At 36.4% G+C, this 22,169-nt stretch overlaps 1 protein-coding gene across 1 annotated transcript in view; it reads left to right on the forward strand.

The window, feature by feature from the left end:
• The window catches only part of CFH (complement factor H), a 71,107-nt gene that overhangs the window by 21,381 nt on the left and 27,557 nt on the right, over positions 1-22,169 (forward strand). The window contains exons 7-11 of the mRNA XM_010993443.3: positions 1,860-2,033; positions 5,493-5,681; positions 6,082-6,258; positions 13,748-13,930; positions 15,605-15,787. Coding sequence (XP_010991745.3) covers positions 1,860-2,033; positions 5,493-5,681; positions 6,082-6,258; positions 13,748-13,930; positions 15,605-15,787 — 906 coding nt within the window. The remainder of the gene's footprint in view (positions 1-1,859; positions 2,034-5,492; positions 5,682-6,081; positions 6,259-13,747; positions 13,931-15,604; positions 15,788-22,169) is intronic.

Raw genomic sequence — 22,169 nt, forward strand, 5'->3', positions numbered from 1 at the left:
ATTCTTTAGATGCCAGCATGGGCATCGGTACTCTCTCTCATAAGATAATTTGCTAAGGATCAATATAAATAAAGAGTGGCTCACCCCAAATCAGATGAGCATGCACTCTCTCTTACAGCATGCCTCATTCTCCTGCAGTGACTTCTACATTGACTAGACATGCAGAAGTCTCTGATTAAAAGAAACTCCGCTCTCTGTACCTCAGCTAATGATACAGGTATTTCTTATTTTCCTGGCACATTGGAAAGATCTGCCTGCTGATGATGATAAGTTCTAAATCTAGATATCTAACTTGCTCCAAATATTTAAGAAATTTGGAGCTAAATAATAAAAGGAAATAAAATAATCTAGGATAAAACACATTGTCTTCCGTCTGGTCTATGATTTGTACGTGTCAGGGGTTTTACTTGAGGGTGATTTGTCAGACGTTGGTCTCTGAATTCAAGAAGGGACAGTCTCTGATAACAAGTCATTCACAGGAATAAACAGACCTGCTAAATAAAGCCACCTCTGATCCACATCTGTCTGTTCCCTGTACAGACTGGACTTTCTACTGACTCACAACACAGACTGCTGGCCTTGAAATAATTATCTTTATTTCCAATGCTTAATGGTTGTTTCTAAAAGTAGAAAAGTTGTAGTCCCACACTTTTGGAAAGCCCCAAATGTTATTATTATTTTTTGAATTGAGGCCTTGCCCTGGCAATATTGTAATAGCATTAGTTACTTTAATGGAGACTGTGAGTAGGGAATTAAAATTTTATCAAGAGTTTTACATACACTGTTTGAAAGTAATCACTGGAAGTTTTTCTCTTCTTAATTAATTTAACAAAATTCTCTTACAATAGTTAAAGTCATGGGATTTTATTAGGAAAGAAATATTACAAATTGATCCCTTGTTGAGATACAGCAAAGCTGACGTAGATGACTGAGGAAAGCTTTACACATTAGGGCCGACTGGGTCCAGGAATAGCCCTTTATAGACCCTGGTCAAATCCAGCCTGTCCTCTTTTCTGTAAAAAAAGAATTTATTGGAACACAGCTATGCCCATGTGTTTTGCATTGTTTATGGCTACATTTACAATACAAGGGTGGGGCTGAATAGTTGCAACGGAAACCTTTGATCTGGTCCTTTATATAAAAGGTTTTTCAAACCCTGGATTAGGTTATGCTATTATAGTAAGAAAAATGTATTTCAGAACCTCTGTGGCATCTCAGTGGGTTAATAAACTTTATTTCCTATTCATTTTCAATTGAAGTGTATATCAGTAGGGATTTTGCTCACTATTCGGGGATAGAGACATCATCCTTCCATGGCCTTCCTTGATCACTGCAGCTCTGGGGAAAAGAACATAAACATTCACACAATGGCTTTTGCAACTTCCTCCCTAAAGGAAAACGTATTACTTCCACATTCATTTTATTGTCCTGGGCAAGCCATATATTTGTGTCTACTTCAGAGGGGCAGGGTGTGCTATCCTACCATGTGTCTGGAGGAAGGAGACTCAGAATATTTGTAAATAGTACTTATGAGAAATACAGGAGACAAGGGACTCGCAGGAAGTGGAAAGAATGGCTGAAGTGACATATCATGAATTCATTGCCAGGTATGGACTATCATGCAGTATGTGTTGACTTCAGTGAAAGAGGGGTCAAAAGTCCAGAGGGCACGATTGCATCAGATGAGAAATACGGTAGAGGGAAATATGAGTGCTACAGCAGGAAGCTGTGCTCATTTCAGTGACATTTGGTGCTGTGCTAAGAACAAATAAATAACATCCCCTTTTTATTTTCATATACTTGACTGTTTTTAATGGATAGTGATGTCTATACTGTGCACATAACCTTTTTCTTTTCAGAAAAAACATGTGATCCTCCTCATATTCCAAATGGTTTTTACACACCTGAATTAACCAAATACAGAGCTGAAGATAAAATCAGTTATGAGTGTAAAACTGGCTTTTATCCTGCAATCCATGGAAATACTGCAACATGCACCGGCAGTGGCTGGCAACCTGCTCCAAGATGTACCTGTAAGTTCCATTCCTATCTTGACCTGCTCCTTAATTCTAAAATTTATTTCTCTTAAACACATAAAAATGGGGACAGAATAAATCCAAATATTTGCCTTCCTGTGTATGTAAAGTAGAGGCTTTAGAGGCACTCTTTGTTTTTCAAGGTAAGCAATTCTAAGAAGGAATAAAAATATTTTTGTAAACTAAAAACTCTAAATTATCTGCTACTCAAAAGTTACATATGTGACTGTGTGTATGAGTATATAATTCTCTAACTAATACAATTCTCATGCCTCGACTAAAACATTGAGTAAGTCTAGTATCACCTAACACCTAGTATGCTAGTTATTTAGTGCTGCATAACAAATTTCCTCAAAAACATACTGGCTTAAAGCACAAACCTCTATGTTCCTAGAGCTGCTATGGGTCAGGAGTTAGGGCGTGGCTGAGCTGGCTAGTTCTGAGTTACTCTTCTTGAGTTGAAGTCAGGATATTGCCTTAAGCTGCAGTCACCTGATGGCTCAGCTGGGCTGGAGTATTTGATTCCAGGAAGGCTCACTCACCTGGATTTTGGCAGGGAGCCTCAGTACCTCACCACCTGGGTGTCTCCACAGGTCACTTGAAGGGCAGCTAACTTCCCACAGAGCTAGTGATCCCAGAGAGAGAGGAGGAAGTCTCCACACCATTTATGACCTGGTCACACACTGTCGCTTCAGCCACAGATATTCTTTAGAAGTGAGTCACTAAGTCCAGCACACTCAGGGGTGGGGAATTAGGCTCTAAGTTTTGAAGGGAGGAGTGTAGAAGATACTGTGGAATTTCCTAAAACCATCACATTTAGAAAAATGTCACTTAACTGAACAGAGTATTTTATTTCTAGGAATGCTTCTTTTGCCTTTTGTCAAGTGTTTTCCGTCTCTACAATCATACTTCTTTTCTTTATACATCACAGTTCATTGTAAAGAATCATTGCCCTTAAACTGGATCTTCCATGAAAGAAAACGTAATGATACTGATAATAGGTCAGTGACCCCAGTGATAATTCCAGGCATAAGTCCAGAATGAATTTCCAAAGCATGAGTCCCTTAAAAAGGAAGCTGTTATCAGTATGAAGCAGATTTCAATGTGTATAAGAAATGGAAGGAAAATATTTAACTATGTGTAAGTTTGGTTTATGAAAATGTAGTTCACCCAATCTGGATCTTAACTAGGTTATCCCACATGGGACCTTCTGAAGTTCTTGCGGATACGATGGAGAAATTTACCAGCTAGGTCATTTATCACATTCATAATTTCATTAAATAAGCTTATCTGATTATCAGATGCAGGACTTTGTTCTGAGTCCTGCTCCATTCCTCATTTGTGTCATCAAATAGTTTAATGGTGTAGAGGAAACACAGTGCAGATTCACAAATGGAATGGTATAGGAGTGCTGGAGGGGAACCTGCATTAGGACAGATGCATCATTTCAGAAAACCTAAGTGCTAAGTTGGAGCTAATCACATGATTAAGCACTGATAACTATACAATCCTGAGCTTGGATCAAGGCAGACAGCTACACATGTACAGAAAGATGAGAAACGGTTTTAAAAATTAGTAAATATTTTAATCAATTTTAAGATCAGTCTGAGCCCACACCATGATGGAACAGCCAAAGCTGCTGATGGGACGAGAACCTACATTGGTGGAAGAGTGAGAGGGAGAATGAGGCTGTTCTAAGTCCTGCCAGTGTTGAAAGTGATCAGACCATATGTGGAATATTATATTTGTTTCAGGAAATGATCTTGTTAGGTAAAGACAGACTTAAATATGCCCAAATGAAAGAGAATAGCAAAAGGATAACAGTGCTACTTCAAGTTATGCCCTCCTTTTGTACACAAATCTCAGTGGATTATTTTGCTGTATTCATATTCTATGACATATCATAATGGCATAGATAGCCATACTTGTTCTACAGTCAGATCATCAGGGCTCACATCGCTCCTCTACAACTTAATAGCAAAGTTAACTGAGTTCTTTAAGAATCAGTTCTTGCAGACACAAGGACTCAAGCTTGCCCAACATAGAAATATTGTTAAATATACATATCTTGACATAACCTGATGAAATTTGTAAAATCCTAGCGTGAAGAGAAAATATTCTAAATATCCAAAAAGAGTGTGAAAAAAACTAGAATGTTACTTAAAGGGAATGACTGAGCATTTCAGTCTTCAAAGAGGGAGGCAGCTTCAAAATCAATGAAGAGAGATGTAGAATACAGGCCAATAGTCTGTATCAAGAGAAGGTGTCACTCACAAATCTTTGTTAAAGAGAGACACTAGGATCCACAAAGATTCAAAGTTAGTAATTCACATAGCAAGTCTGTAAAAACCACTTGAAAAATTTATCTAATCCTACAAAAAAGGAAATGGATCATCGAACTTAAGGAAAATGAAGATGGTAATTAGTGTTGTTTTGTGTGTGTTTGTGTGTCTGTGTGTGTATGGTAAGTTTTTTTTAATTGTTGCATATGTTTTCTTGTAATACAATCATATTTCATGATAAAAAATAGATACTAGTGTGGTATTAAAAGTAGTAGATTATCTCTAAACCATCCAATAAAAAGGGCAAATTTTTCTGAAAAATATTTTGTATAAACCTGTTATAAACAACATAGCGTTTAAGCATATTTGTCAAAATTATTCAATATATAAGAATGACTCATAAAATGTAATTATATTATACCTCATTCAAAATATATATAAGAAATAGTGAAAAATATATCATTTTCCAGTTAAAGTTAGAAATAAGCACTCAAATATTTACCTTAATCTTAACCATTTGAATAGTAAGAATTTATTGCTTATGTCTCTGATTAAGTAAAGAAAGGAAAACAAGCCTTACTGTCTGGTTTAAGGTGTAAGTAAGAATGTTATTTTTCTGTGTGAAGTGATCAGTGGAAATTGTTATGTTTCTCTATATTTACCACATTATTTCCAATAAATAGAAAACTAAACTGAGTCTTCGTCTAAAAATAACCTGTTTTCTTTCTACATTGACTTTTTCTGAGAATAAAACCCAGGGCTCTGATTTCTGATGAGAATGGAAAAGAAAGAAAAAGAAGACAGCTGAACCACAGGATGAAATGTGTACTTTCATCATCTATTCATTAAGATGCTAATTTTATCAGCGAAGGCTAGGACATATGTACTTAAGGAGAGTTCATTCAATAGGTCTATATAGTTTTCTCCCAAGAGAGCCTACACGTGAGCTTTACATCACATGACCCACAAGACATAATTTGATCTTCATTAGCAAGGACCTCCTTACATACCTCAGGCATCAGAATATTCTATAACTTTTATTTTCCCAGGAACCAGAATGCAATGAGTGTAATTATGCTAATAAGAGGATACAATTGAGATGAAATAATTAATTTCTAATTTGATTGTTTATTATGGTAAAACCTTATTTATACTTTTTTTTTTTTGTTGCAAGTGAAACCTTGTGATTTCCCAGTAATAAAACATGGAAGCCTGTATTATCCATACAGACACTACTTTCCAGCAAGGGTAGGACAAGAAGTTCACTATTACTGCGATCGCTACTATGTGCCGCCTTCAGGAAACTACTGGGCTTCCCTTCGTTGCACACGAGAAGGGTGGTCTCCAGAAATACCGTGCCTCAGTAAGTAAACACCTTTAATTTTATATGTATCAGTCTTCCCAGATGGGAGAGACAACGGTACAGTTAAGTCTTGTGTAACAAAGACAAGGCCGGGGGACTCGTTCTGTGAGCAAAAAGATCCAGAGAGGTCTTCCTTTTGTGAGGGGCTTTGCATGGAAACCACATGAGAAATATAGAGACTTTACAGGAATATCTGCACATTTGTATGTATTTTAATTATTAAAAACTAAAAGATAAAAAACATGGAATTTTTTTCTTTTTTAATAAACATTTGACAGTAGCTTTAGTTTTTCTTGCTATATGCTATTTTTGATGTAAATAGAATAGTTAACTTTTTATGTGCTATTTTATTAAATTTATGTTATTTTTTTTCATTTTCTATTATTTTTATGATCCTTAGGACAATGTACTTTCAATTACTTGGAAAATGGACAAGTCCCATATCGAGAAGAAAAATATTTACAGGGTAAAACTGTAAAAGTTAGCTGCTTTAATGGCTTCAGTCTTCAAAATAATCAGAACACAATGACATGTACAGAGAATGGCTGGTCTCCTCCTGCCAAATGCGTCCGTGTCAGTAAGTTAACTGGTCTGAGATCCCAGTATGTCTATAATTTTCTAAGATTCAGCTATATTATCTGCTGCAAAATGTTTATATCAACTTTCTCTTGTTTTGCCTATTTAGTGTTATTTTTCACAAGTGTATGTGACTGTATATTTAAGTTTCTTGATAAGCATATAACAAAATAAATGTGCCTGCTTCTAGACCTTAATCCAGAAAGCAGAAATAGAACCACAAAGAAGAAAACTGTAATAACAGAGGGAAGTCACCAAGATGGCAGAGTCTTTCCTGATAGAAACACAGTCACCCATGGATGAGAGTACCTGTGTGGGAGTCTAGGAGTCTGCTAGAGGAGTCATAGTACACAGCCGGAGTGCTGAGGTTCAAGACTGGACACGTCCAGGAGTGCTGGAGGAACAACTTCCCTGTGCCTGAGCCACCCCTCCCATAAAGTGGCACAGCTCCGTGCCAAGAGAGTCCCCCTCAGCACAGGATGTCATCTTTGGGGGAAAATACGCATGTGAGAAAGGGCCAATTTCCCAGCTTGTTCAACACTGATCTAAAGGCCCATCCGAATACTGAGGTAATCTACATGGCTGAGGGGCGGGGAGAAGCTAGGTGCACAGCATCCAGGGCTGGAATGAATCAGGGGACATGGATTCTACTGTCCATTTTGTAGACACCGTCAGGAAGCCCACCCTCTAGCCACTGGTGACACCGTGCCTGTGAACCCTGCTTGCACCCTTAAAACTTGCACATTCCCCTGCTGCATGGCCAGCTCTCTGTGTATGTCCCCAAAGGTGGCAATGCAAGCCTTTGAAGATGGCTAGTGAGCGCATCTCAAATGCCAGGCTGTCTCTGTGAGATTGTGAGAAGGCACACAGAAGTGAACATTTAGCATGGCCTGGGGGAAACCGACCAGGAAGTTGCCGGCATACAGTCGGCTTTGCTGGATTCAGAGAAACACAAGAACTGCAGATTCTCCCCCCAAGAGGGATCACAATGTATGGAGCAGGTGTACCCTTTAAAGGTCTGAAAAAGCCTCAGAGTCGCCAGCAGCGTGACTAAATGTATTTCCCTCCCCAAGTCAGTCTGTAAAGGCTAGAGGAAGTGCCTGCTTCTTTGTATGTAAAGACAGCAACATGAGACTTCAAGGAGCGCAAAAATCAAAGGTGCATTCTACAAACAGAGAAACACAATAACTTTCCAGTAAGTGACCCCAAATAATGGATATGTACAGTTTATCTGATAAAGAATTCAAAAGAGTTACATCAAAAATTTCAGTGAGATACAAGAAAACACAGAAGGACAATTAAAAGAACTCAGATAAACAACAATTGAACAAAAAAATAAGTTTAATAGAGAGATAGAAAACAAAAAGAACCAAATAGTAAAGGTAAAGAATACAATGAATGAAATGAAAAATACAGTCACGAGCATCAACAGTAAACAATCCAGCAGGAAAAAAATCAGTGAAGCAGAAGACAACCCATTTGAAACAATACTGTTGGAATGAATCGAGACTATTGGAATTGTGGGAGACTATCAATAGAAACATTATAGAGACTGTGGGAGTCCCAGGAGAAGAAAGGGACAAAGGGGCAGAACGTTTATGTAAAGAAATAATGGCTGAGAACTCCTCACATCTGGCTAGATACAGACATTCAAGATCATGCATCTCATAAGTCTGCAAACAGATTCAATCGAGAGATCTTCTACAAAACACATTGTAAAAAACTGTCTAAACTCAAAGGCAAAGAGATAATTTTTTAAAGCATAGAGGAAAATCTCCTCATGCAAAAGGGATTTCTCATAAGGACATAAGCAGATTAATAAATCTGCAGAAACACTGCACAGCAGCAGACAGTGGGATGACACATTCAAATTGATGAAATAAAAACCTGCCACTGAAGAATTTTTTACCTGGAAAAGCAGTCTCGCAAAGGAAGGAGAGATAAAGACTTTCTCAGACAAATAGAAATTGAAGGAATTTATTATTACTCGGTGTGTCTTACAAGACATACTGAAAGTTCTTTGAACTGAAATAAATGACGTTAATTAGTAATGTGAAATCATGAAAATGTTACTACACACATAAAATATGTAAATTGTAACATCAGAAAACATTTGAGGAAGAAACTGAAAGGGTAAAGTTTGTATGCCATCAAAATGAATTTGTTACCAACTAATAATAGACTGTTTATCTGTAACAAATTTCGTGTGAGCCTCATGAAAACCACACACACACAAAACCTGTTGTAGATACACAAAAGATAAAGGATTCAAAGTATACCACTATGAAAAATCATGACTTCTCTAAGAAAGGGTGCAAGAGAAATTCAAGTTAACAGTGTTACTACATAGCAGCCAGAAAACAATTAATGAGATGGCATCAGTAAGTCCTTATCTATTAATAATTACATTAAATGTAAATGCATTCAATGCCCCCATTAAAAGACATAGAGACTTTATGCATTTAAAAAAATAAAAGAAGAACCAACAGAAGATTCAACTCTATACTACCTCTAGGTGAAAATAAACTGAGACTTACTTCAGCATTTAGGACACCCATAGGCTAAAGTGAATGAAAGGAAAACAACATTTCATGTAAGTGGAGATCAAAAGAGAGCAGGGGTAGCAATACTTGTTTCAGAAAATAGATTTTAAGTCAAAACTGTAACAAGAGACAAGAAGACATTATAAAATGAAGAGGTCAAGTCATCAATAGAATACAACTATTGTAAATACATGTATCCAACATTGGAGCACCTAAATACATTCAACACAACCGAAAAGATCTCAAGAGAGAAACAAACGGCAATACATTAATAGTAGGGGAGTTCAATACTCCATTTTCAAAAATGAATGGGTCATTCGCCCAGAAAATCAATAATGAGCCATTAGACTTAAACCAAACTTAAACCAATGGACCTAACAGACATTTGCAGAAAATTTCAGTCAATGGCAGAATACATATTCATCTTAAGCACACACAGTACATTCTTCAGGAGAGATAACATGTCAGGTCACAAAACAAGCCTTAAAAACCTTAAGAAGACTGAAATTATACCAAATATATTTTGGAATACAATGATATGAAACTAGAAATCTAACAGGAGGAAGACTGGAAAACTGACAAATATGAGGAAGCTAAACATTTCTGAACAATGGGTCAAAAGAGGTAGCAAAGAGAAATCAGAAAACATTCTAAAGGAAATGAAAATTTAAACACAATAGAAGCACTTCCATGAGGAGGGTTTACAGTGAGGAAAGTACACATTAAGAAAAAATGAGAACTCTAGTAAACGAGCCAATTTTAAACTCAAATGAAAGAGACAAACGAAACCCAAAGTTACCAGAAGGATGGAAATAGCAAACATCAGAACAGAAATATATGAAATAGAAACCAGAAAAAATAATAGAAAAGACCACAAAAGACCTTATTTTGTGGAAAGATTAAAAAAATGAACAAACCTAAAGCTAGATGAGAAAAAAGTGATAAAACTCATATAGCTTAAATCAGAAATGAAAGATGAGACATTACACAATATGCCACAGCAATGGAGAGGACCATAAAGGGAACAATGAACTATCATATGCCAACAAATTGGATAACCTAGAAGAAATGGATACATTCCTAGAAACAGAACCCAACAAGACTGATTCATAGAAAAATAGAAAATCTGAACAGACTATAAAGAAGAAATGAAATTAAATCAGAAATGTAAAGTCTCCCAATAAAAAAAAGCTAAGGACCAAATGGTTTCATTGGTAAATTCTACCAAACACTTAAGGGAGAATTTATGCCAATCATTCTCAAACCATTCAATAAAACTCAATGGCATATTTTACATTTTTACATTTATCCTACTTATGTAAACTAAGTTGAATAATAATCCTAAAATTCATATGAAATCACAAAATATCCCCATATAATCAAAGTAATCTTGAGAAAGAACAACCTGATTTCAGACCATAGCTTGAAAGCAGTAATAATTAAAATAGTATGATTCTGGTATAAACATAGACACATAGTCAGTGTAACAGAATTGACACCCACAAGTAAACCCATGTGTCAACTAATATTTAAAAAATCAATCAAGAATACACAGTGGGAAAGGATAGTGACATCAGTAAGTGATGCAGGGAAAACTGGTTATGTACAAACAAGAGTTAATCTGGACCCCTATGTGAAAACCCCAACAGAAATTAACTGCAAATGAATGAATGACTTTAATATAAGGCCTGAATCCATTAATATCCTAGAATATAACTTGGGGAAGTAGTTTCTCGGCACTGGTTTGGGCAGTAATATTCTTGGATATGGCAACAAAAGCATAGGCAACAAAACCAAAATCAAAACCAAAACCAAAATGTAAGCAGGACAATATTAAAATAAAAAGTTCTGTTCATCAAATCAAGAAGAGAAAAGGCAAAATATGGAACTGAAAGCCACATATCTCATAAGAGGTTGATATTCAAAATATATAAGGAATTTTCACAACTCAGCAGTAGAAAAAAGCAAATAATCTGCTTCAAAAATGCAAAAGAATCTGAGTAGACATTTTTCTGAAGAATACACGCAAATGGCCAGCCAGTACATGAGAAGATAGTTGAAATCACTATTCATCATTGAAATACATATCAAAACCACCATGAGATATTACCTCATACGTTTGAGAATGTCTTTTATCAAAAATACAAGAGATAATGTTGGCAAGATTTTGGAGCAAAGAGAATCCTTGTACACTTTGGAATTTAATTTGTTACAACTATACAGAAAGTAAAGTGGAATTTTCTCAAAAAAATTAACAGAACTTTCATATGACCCAGCAGTCTCATTCCTGGGTACGTATGCAACAGGAATAGAATCAATATCTCAAAGAGGTACCTCCAGTCCCATGTTTATTAGCCTTATTCACAACAGGGATGCTTTGGAAACAATTAAGTGTTAGTAAAAAAGATGAATGAATGAATAAAGATGTGATCTGTATATGGAAAATGAAAAATTACTCAGTCACAAGAAAGAAGGAACTCCTGCCATTTGCTACAGCATGAATTAACCTCGAGAACACTATGCTAAGTGAAATAAGAAAGAAGGAAGAAAGGAAGGGCGGGGGAGAATGATAGAGAGGAAAGAAGGAAAGAAGGAGGGAGGGAAAGAAGGAAAGAATGAAGAAAAGAAGGGAAGAAAGGAAGAGAAAAGATTGAATTCAAAGAAACAATGGACAGGAGAGAGGGAGGGTCAAATCCACAGAAACAAAGCTTAGAATGGTACTCACCAGGGGCTTGAAATGAGGGCGGACTAGGAGATGCTGGTCCAAAGGTGTAAGATTTCCTTTATAAGATGAATAATTCTGGGGATCTAATGTACAGCTTGGTGATAGAGTTAAACACAAAGCAGACTTGAATGACATTGTAAACTAAAAATACCTAACAGATATACAGAACTTTCCACTCAACAACAGAAAACTACACATTTTTCTCAAGTCCACATGGAATAATCTCTGGAAGGATATGACATGTTTGGTTACAAAACAAGTCTTGACAAATTTTACAAGACAGAAGTCATGCCAAGTACTTTATTTGACACATTGGAATGAAACTAGAAATCAGTAACAGAAAAAAGAAAAGAGACAAGAGAAGATCTACAGACAGGTGCAAACTACACAACAGACACTTGAATGGCAGTTAATCAACAAGGAAATGAAAAGGGACTTAAAAAATATCCTAAGGTAAATGAGAACAAAATGCAACACGAGATACTGCAAAGGCAATACTAAGAAGGAAGTTTTAAAAATGCTGACATTAAAATAGAAGAAGGATCTTATATAAAAACCTAGATTTACACCTTCAAACACTAGAAAAAGAAGAACAAACTAAGAGCAAAGTTAGCAGAAAGGAGGAAAAAATAAAGTTTACAATAGAAGTAAATCAAATCAAGAATAATAAAAGAAAAATCAACAAAATTGAAAGTTGGATTTATGAGAACATAAACAAAATTGATAAAGCTTAGCCTGGCTAAAAAAAAGAACACTTAAGCTGAAGATTCAAACAAGTAAAATCAGAAATGAAAGAGGAGCCATTATGCCAGATTCCTCAAAAATAAAAATCACTTTAGGGACCAATGAATGACAATATGTTAGCAAATTTGATAACTCAGAAGAAATGGGCAAATTCTGAGATCCATATAACCTACCAAAGCTGAGTCAAGAAAAAGATGTAAAAGTCTAAAATAAGGAGACTGAAGCAAATTTCCACAAAAAGCCTCCCCACAAAGAAAATACTAGGAACGAGTGGCGTCCTGGGTGAATTCTGTGCAACATTTAAGAAGCATTAGTACCAGTCCTTCTTCAATGCCTGAAAAATCAAAGAAAACAGAAAACTTCCAAACTCATTTTATGAGGCCAGCATCATTCTGACACCAAAGCCATAGATACCAGAAGTAGAGAAAATTACAGGCCCACGTCACCAGTGAACAGAAATGCAAACAAACAAACAAACAAAACTTCAATAAAATACTAGCAAATCTATTTGGGCAGCACATTAAAAGGTGCATGCATTATGACCAAGTGGGATTTATCTGTGGGATACATCGATGGTTCAAAATACACAAATCAGTAAATGTGATGCAACATGTTAACAAAAACAAAGAATACTGCAATGGTCATCTCTAGAGAGGCCAAAAAATTATTTGAGCAAGCTCAACATTCCTTCATGATTAAAATGCTCAATAAAATAGGCATGAAAGGTACTGAGCTCAAGAAAATGGAGGTCAGATACGTAAAGCCAACTGTTAACATTATAATCAGCAGGGGAAACCGAAAGTTTTCCCTCTAAGATCCAGTGCAAGGCAAGAGCGCGTCCTCTCAGCACTCTCCTCAGTATAATCCTGGAAGTCCAAGGCAGAGCAGCTAGTTAAGGAATGGAGGGGGAAAGGGGAGACATAAATAAATGTGTTGATCTTTGTCATCTTCATTGAACTCCATGTATTAAACTGATTTTAAGCACCTAATTTTGAGGGCAAACATTTCAAATTCTCAGAAACAAAGGCTGTGGTAACTACGGTGGGAGATTCTCTGAGATCAGCACCTGATCTAAAATGTCCCAGTCCGCTAACTCTGCTCAGGGGTGCCTGAGAGTTCCAACTAGGCAATATTTCCAGCAAGTTCCAGGAGAGGATACACACTGCTAACAGGGCTCTGACATGCTGCAGGATGCCAGATCCACTGGACAAACTGATTTCTAATAATTTCACAGATGGGAGTCTGAATATTTGAAATCTTGCTTTGTTAATAAAAATATTAATAAAGTGTCTTGATGTAATATCTTTGGAAACTCGTAGCTAGTTATCTCTGACACAGGAACTTGGATGTTTAGGACTTTTTTCAGATTTTCATTTATAAACAACTTCTCAGTTTTTACATCATTGTATTATTTGGGTCCTTACACAAATGCTTATCAAATATATTCTTTTCTTTTCCTTATGCTTTCTCCCTTTTAGAAACATGTTCAAAATCAGATATAAACATTGAGAATGGATATTTTTCTGAATCTGAGTTTACATATCCCCTAAATACACAAACACAATATAAGTGTAAACCAGGGTATGTCACAGAAGATGGTGAGACATCAGGGTCACTCACCTGTCTGCAGAGTGGATGGTCAGCTCAACCCGTGTGCATCAGTAAGTCACTGACTAGTTCAGTATTCATTATGCTGATGATCACTGTACAAAAGTTTACTTTGACTTCATTCTGTTTGTTTGTTTGTTTGTTTGTTTGTTTGTTTGCTAGGGGGTGAGGTGTTGATGTGGTCCCGTGGCTGCATTTGACAAGATAGTCGACAAAATTTTGAGAAAATGTACATCATTTTTCCTTTTATGGTTAATCACTAGCAGGGTAGAATATCATGAGTTCCAGGTTTTTCACTTTAAAACATCCTGTTATTAAACACTATTTTAGCTAAGGAGACTTACCTGAACTCTGGTATAAACTTGGTTATTTTTAGCTGGTACCTTTTTGCTGATTGTACCTGTTTATAGTCTGAGACTTTTATGTCAGTCTTTCCTCCTAAACATAAAAGTTACGTTTTTCGGTCAAGATTTGGGTTTATAGTGCATAATCTTCAAATAATATACCCTGTATAATTTATAGATTTGAAACTGCAGGGTAGACCCACTTGTGAAACATTCTGTCCCTTAGGACGTCTTCAAAAACATCTAGTTAGTGGAGACAGAGAAACACTTGTACATGGGACCAAACTCTGCTGTCCTGAAAGGTCTTCCTGCCCCACCACACAGACGTGTATGAAGATCTCCTAAGAACAGTTTGCTGAGATTGTCTTCCTCGTCCCAAAGCCACGCAGTGTTATTTTTGAAGTAGTATTTTATATATTCACTTTAAGTGAAGTGGATATTTAAAATATTCATTCCTACTGTTTCCTTTGTATTTCTTTTTTCCCCCAATGTCTATGCTTAGTACGAGCACGAGCCAAAGAGAAAATGATGAAAGTTGTCCCCATATCAAACTCATTTTGTACTAATATATGGCCAATTTTCCATTCTCACACTCTCTTTATGGAAGAGAAAAGGTCCATTATTTTTTGGCTAGTCTAGTTTTGCCTTTTTCAAAGTTTTAAGGAAGCTGGCTACATAACACGTTGTGAAATTTGAGATGAATTACTCAAACCTTTATTAACATCAGTCTGTTACAGTGTTAGTGAAAGTCAAGGCTATTCTTTAACATTTTACTTTCCTGTAACTAATTATAAACAATAGACTACCTCTGCATTCAACCTTGGTAAGTATAAAGGAATACTGAGCCGTTAGAAACACATCTGGGAAAGCAAAATCAGCATGTGAACTTTAAAACTTAGTATGTTTTAAGGTAGAGTTTTATAGAATGTTTAAAATTTTACTCACCTTGTTGAAAATTACTCTTTTTATTAAATTAACCAATTTTTTCTCTGGGATATATGTCACAACTTCTCATAAATTTGGCATTTAATTCAGATAATGCTATTCCTCTTTACTAAAAATAGTACAATACATATGTAACGGCCTGTTTCATTACTAGCATGGGATAAATACAAAAGATAACTAAACTAAGGAAAATATTTGTAAAATAAAATTTTCGGAGAGACTATTGAGAAAAATGTGATGTAGAAATGTATTTTTTTTTCATTTTGAGTAACAATTTCAGGACAATGATCTATCACTGGTATTCTTAAATTATTTTTACATCATGAGTGATTAGCACATGCTAATTAGTAAAGCCCTTTCCCACCTTGGGTTGAGACTTAATGAGATGGTGAACTACATAACATGAGAAATGAAACGTTTGATTCTGTTACCCATCAGAGTCTTGTGATAAGCCGGTATTTGAGAATGCCAGAGCCAAAAGTGGCAGTGAGGGCGCGTGGTTTAAGCTCAACGAGGAGCTGCACTATGAATGCCTGCAGGGGTTCGAGAGCCCCGGGGGAAACACCACGGGTACCATAGTGTGCCGTGTGGATGGCTGGTCCGATAAACCCATGTGCTATGGTAAGTACTTTTTCCTCAGATGGTCTTTTTTTTCCAAGATTGACAACATTAATAATAATTGTCAAACTTTTTTTTTCCCCAAATTTGACTGATCTAGAGTAGCTTTTAGGAACAACTATGAAAATCAGGTTTAATGTAAACTTGGAGGAAGGAAAGTTTTGAAGTGCAAAGTCTCCCCTGTTACCCAAATTACAGTGTCTCACGCCCTCCTCAGCTATTTTGCTCTTGAGTTTCTGCTCCTGCGTTGAGGGTTCATTTCTGCAGGTCCTGAGAGGAGCACTCTACTTTCTGACTCTGATGAGTTCTGAGGACTGTAACATGGATCTCCTTTATAGTTGCCAGTCAGCTGCCTTTTTCTTCCAGGGTTAGAAACAGGGTTTCCATCTGTGGAAAACTGAGTGGATGTTGTGTGTTCCAAGCCAATGGAACAGTATGTGCAAAGCTTTGGCAACAAAACAATATTTGGGAGATATGAAGGTGAACGGATTGTACTCATGATGTGGGAGGATTTTATGAGCGGAGGCTGGATAGGAGGCAACAGAAAGCTTATCCAGGTTATCTCAGGGTACGTTAACATTTGAATTAATTTTATGATTGATGAAAAGTCATAAGGAATTTTAAGGAAAGGAGTGATGTACTTTTATTTGGAACTTCAAAGTTCTTTTTCCAGTGTGCTGTGATTCTGGTGGGGCAGAGAAGACTCAGGAGGCCACGTGGGGTGAGAAAGAGTGGGATTAGATAGGGTGATGGCTGAGGAGATGCAGAGCAGAGGACAGTTTGGAGATATATTTTGGTGGCAGAAAACACAGGTAGTGTTACTAAATGTTGGGTGACAGAAAGATCTGAAGCTCAAGGGACTCATATGTTTGTTTTCCAATTGTTCTCTTAAGCAAGCTGGTAAATGGAAGTGATTTCATCAAGTGGTACTGGCAAGAGAGAGAACACTTTGGAAAGAGCAGCGCAGCTTTTGACTTGGACACATTATGGTTGGGCTTCCCATGGACCGTACAATTTGGATATGCAAACTACAGAGTTGAATATATGAGTGTAGCCAGGAGATACACGTGTGAGATTATCCCCCTATAAATGTTCACATCAAATTGGAAAAGAATGTAGAATGAGAAGAGAGCTCAAGACTGAGTTGAAGCATTCCAACATTTAGATGTCAGAAGAGGAACAAATGGAAAAATAGATAGAAAAAGGAGGACCCAGAGAATTTAGGGAGAAAATGTTGAAATGAATGTTTCATAGATGTGGAAAGGAAGAAATGATCAATGGAAAAGGATGTATAATAGATCGACTAATGGTGAATCCTGTGGAGTCAGCCGGGATGGGTTCCATTTCCAATTCTACAGTTTGTTAAGCATGTGTTTTAGGGCAACAACCAAGACTATTTAAAATTTTGTTCACACTCCTAATCTGTGAAATGGATTAGTATTTACTAATGTTCCAATATTTCAAAGAATTTTAGTTATTAGACTAAATTATTCATATAAAGTTCTTGCCACAGTACCTGCCATACAAAAAAATCAAGGAAATTGTTATCTAAATATGATTATGATTGTTAGAATGGTGAATATTTCTAATTCAGTTGATATGTCCAGTTAGAAGAATGTTAAAAGGTGGTGGATTTGGCTACATAGAGGCCAACAATAACTGTAGCAGAGAGTTTGGGATGGAGTATACATCCATAAAACTACATAGAACCTGCTGAAAAAAAAAAGATTAGGTAGAAATTTAACACAGCATGTGGACATAACTCTTCAATAATTTGGCTGTGCCAGAGAGTGGGAGGTTCAGAATTTTGCTGGAGGGAATTGTGCACTGAATTAAGTATTTTTAAATGGCAGAGATGAGGGGGCACTAGAGAAGGAAGCAGGCAGAGACTGAACACACGAGGCTCCCCGTGAAGGCAGAGGGAGAGGAACCAGGGCTCCTGTGGGAAAGCTGGGCTTCAGTGGCAGCATGTCTACTTCCAACTTTTTATCAGGAGGAAGGAAGGGAAATGGATGTGTAAACCTCATGCTGGAAAGGAGCAGGTGCTGCTGGCTTCTGTTTTCCTTTGATATAGGAGACAGAGTCATCTGAGATTGAGTGGTACGCAGGGGAAGGGGGAGAGGGAACACTAGACAGAGAAGAAATTAAAATAGAGACTTCGAGAGACACACAGAGTGAGTTTATTACAGAAATGAGACAGGTTTGTTTGACAGTGTCTAGGGCCCACTTAAATTTCACTTTTCAGGCTGTCACCACCTATTATATGCTAGAAGTGGTCTAAGAAAAAATGGTGAAAGATACAAACTGGGGATCAGCCTTCATTCCAGTATGAAAAATAAGAAGTGCAACAGCAGAGAAACTAACCTATTTAAAACTCTGAAATGTAGAGTCTGGAGTCTGGATTGATAGGGGAAAAGACATACAAGATGTTATGGAAAGTACAGGCAAGAGATGGATTATAAAGAGCTTGGATTTTATTCTAAGTAAAAGAGAGTTTTAAGATGATCGTGGATTTCTTAAGTCATTATCTACATATAAATTTAGCACTCGGATAGTAGCCAACAACCAAGATTTTTTTTTTAAGGTATGAGCTGTTTGTATATGCTGGAAATTATTCCCTTGGCAGTTGTGTCACTTGTAAATATTTTCTCCCATTCTGTGGGTTGTCTTTTCATTTCGTTGATGGTATCCAAGCTGTGCAAAAGCTTTCAAGATTAATTAGGTCCCATTTGTTTATTTTTTATTTTATTTCCATTACACTAGGAGCTGGTTCAAAAAAATATTGCTGTGATTTATGTCAAAGAGTATTCTTACTGTTTTCCTCTAGGAGTTTGTTAGTATCCAGTCTTACAGTAAGGTCTTTTAATGCATTTTGAGTTTATTTTTGTATATGGTGTTAGAGAATGTTCTAATTTCAGTCTCTTACAGGTAGCTGTCCAGTTTTCCCAGCACCACTTATTAAAGAAACTGTCTTTTCTTCATTATAAATTCTTACCTCCTTTGTTGTAGATTAGTTGACTATAAGTGCATGGGTTTATTTCTGGACTTTCTATCTCATTCCATTGATCTATGTGTCTGTTTTTAGTGCCAGTACCATACTGTTTTGATTACTGTAGCTTTGTAGTATAGTCTGAAGTCAGGGAGTGTGATTTCCCCAGCTCCAGTCTCCTTTTCTTTTCTTTTCTTTTTTAAACATTTTTTAAATTCAGTTATAGTCATTTTACAATGTTGTTTCAAACTCCAGTGTAGAGCACAATTTTTCAGTTATACATGAACATATATTCATTCTCACATTTTTTTTCTCTGTGCGCTACCACAAGATCTTGTATATTTCCATGTGCTATTCCATGTATAATCTTGTTTATCTATTCTAAATTTTGAAATCCTAGTCTATCCCTTCCCACCCCCCGCCCCCTTGGCAACCACAAGTTTGTATCTTTGTATTTTATGTCTATGAGTCTATTTCTGTTTCATATTTATGGGGGTTTTTTTGTTTGTTTTTAGATTCCACATATGAGTGATCTCATATGGTATTTTTCTTTCTCTTTCTGGCTTACTTCACTTAGAATGACATTCTCCAGGGACGTCCATGTTGCTGCAAATGGTGTTATGTTGTCAGTTTTTATGGCTGAATAGTGTTCCATAGTATAAATATACCACTTCTTCGTTACCCAGTCAGCTGTTGATGGTCATTTAGGCTGTTTCCATATCTTGGCTATTGTAAATAGTGCTGCTATGAACATTGGGCTGCAGGTGTCTTTTTCAAGTAGGGTTCCTTCTGGATATATGCCCAGGACTGGGATTCCTGGGTCATATGCTAAGTCTATTCCTAGTCTTTTGAGGAATCTCCATACTGTTTTCCACAGTGGCTGCACCAAACTGCATTCCCACCAGCAGTGAAGGAAGGTTCCCTTTTCTCCACAGCCTCTCCAGCATTTGTCATTTGTGGACTTTTGAATGATGGCCATTCTGACTGGTGTGAGGTGATACCTCACTGTAGTTTTGACTTGCATTTCTCTGATAATTAGTGATATTGAGCATTTTTTCATGTGCCTATTGATCATTTGTATTTCTTCCTTGGGGAATTGCTTGTTTAGGTCTTCTGCCCATTTTTGGACTGGGTTTTTTTTTCTTATTAAGTCATATGAGCTGCTTATATATTCTGGAGATTAAGCGTTTGTCAGCTTCATTTGCAAAAATTTTCTCCCATTCCATAGGTTGTCATTTTATTTTACTTATGGTATCCTTTGTTGTGCAGAAGCTTGTAAGTTTCATTAGGTCCCATTTGTTTATTCTTGCTTTTATTTCTATTGCTTGGGTAGACTGTTGTAGGAGAACATTTTTGAGATGTATGTCAGATAATGTTTTGTCTGTATTTTCTTCTAGGAGATTTATTGTATCTTGTCTTATGTTTAAGTCTTTGATCCATCTTGAGTTGATTTTTGTGTATGGTGTAAGGGAGTATTCTAGCTTCATTGATTTACATGCTGCTGTCCAGTTTTCCCAACACCATTTGCTGAAGAGACTGTCTTTATTCCATTGTATGTTCTTGCCTTCTTTGTCGAAGATCAGTTGACCAAAAGTTTGTGGGTTCATTTCTGGGCTCTCTATTCTGTTCCATTGGTCTGTATGTCTGTTTTGGTACCAATACCATGCTGTCTTGATGACTGTAGCTCTGTAGTATTGTCTGAAGTCTGGGAGAGTTATTCCTCCAGCCTCTTTCTTTTTCTTCAGTAATGCTTTGGCAATTCTAGGTCTTTGATGGTTCCATATAAATTTTATTATGATTTGTTCTAGTTCTGTGAAATATGTCCTGGATAATTTGATAGGGATTGCATAAAATCTGTAGATTGCCTTGGGCAGTGTGACCATTTTAACAATATTGATTCTTCCAATCCAAGAGCATGGGATATCTTTCCATTTTTTAAAGTCTTCTTTAATTTCCTTCATCAATGGTTTATAGTTTTCTGTGTATAATTCTTTCACCTTCTTGGTTAGATTTATTCCCTTGGTTAGATTTTATTACTTTGGGTGCTATTTTAAAGGGGATTGTTTCTTTACTTTCTTTTTCTGTTGATTCATCATTAGTGTAAAGAAATCCAACTGATTTTGAATGTTAATCTTGTAACCTGCTACCTTGCTGAATTCTTCGATTATTTCTAGTAGTTTTTGTCTGGACCTTTTAGGGTTTTCTATATATAGTATCATGTCATCAGCATATAGTGACACTTTTACCTCTTCTTTTCCAATTTGGATCCCTTTTATTTCTCTCTCTTGCCTGATTGCTGTGGCTAGGACATCCAAGACTATGTTGAATAGGAGTGGTGATAGTTGGCAGCCTTGTCTTGTCCCAGATTTTAGTGGGAAGCTTTTGAGTTTTTCACCATTGAGTACTATGCTGGCTGTAGGTTTATCATATATAGCTTTTATTATGTTGAGATATGTACCCTCTATACCCACTTTGGTGAGAGTTTTTGTCATATATGGGTGTTGAATTTTATCAAATACTTTTTCTGCATCTATTGAGATGATCATGTGGTTTTTGTCCTTTCTCTTGTTGATGTGATATATTACATTGGTTGATTTGCATATGTTGAACCATCCTTGTGTCCCTGGGATGAACCCCACTTGATCATGATGTATAATCTTTTTTATGTGTTGTTGGATTCTATTTGCTAATATTTTGGTAAGGATTTTTGCATCTATGTTCATCAGTGATATTGGTCTGTAATTCTCTTTTTTGGTGGTGTCTTTGCCTGGTTTTGGTATCAGGGTGATGGTGGCTTCATAGAATGAGTTTGGGAGTATTCCCTCCTTTTCAATCTTCTGGAAGAGTTTGAGAAGGACTGGTATGAGTTCTTCTTTGTATGTTTGGTAGAATTCTCCAGTGAAGCCGTCCAGTCCTAGACTTTTATTTGTACGGAGGTTTTTTACTGCTATTTCGATTTCATTTCTAGTGATTGGTTTGTTCAAGTGGTCAGTTTATTCTTGATTCAGTCCTGGGACTGTATATTTTGAGAAACTTGTACATCTCTAGGTTATCCATTTTGGGTCCATATAGTTCTTCATAATATTCTCGTATGCTATTCTGTATTTCTATGTTATTTGTTGTAATCTCTCCATTTTCCTTTCTTATTTTGCTTATTTGTGCTCTCTCTTTTTTCGTCTTTGTAAGTTTGACCAGAGGTTTGTCGATTTTATTTACTATTTCAAAAAATCAGCTTTTGGTTTGGTTGATTTTCTCTATTTTTTTAAATCTCTATTTTATTTATTTCCTCCCTGATCTTTATTATTTCCTTCCGTCTGCTGTTTTTTGGGGGTTTTTGCTCTTCTTTTTCTAATTCTTTTAAATGGTGGGTTAGATTGTTTATTTGAGATTGTTCTT

Source organism: Camelus dromedarius, chromosome 21 (genome assembly GCF_036321535.1).
Source record: "Camelus dromedarius isolate mCamDro1 chromosome 21, mCamDro1.pat, whole genome shotgun sequence".
Taxonomy (NCBI): Eukaryota; Metazoa; Chordata; class Mammalia; order Artiodactyla; family Camelidae; genus Camelus; species Camelus dromedarius.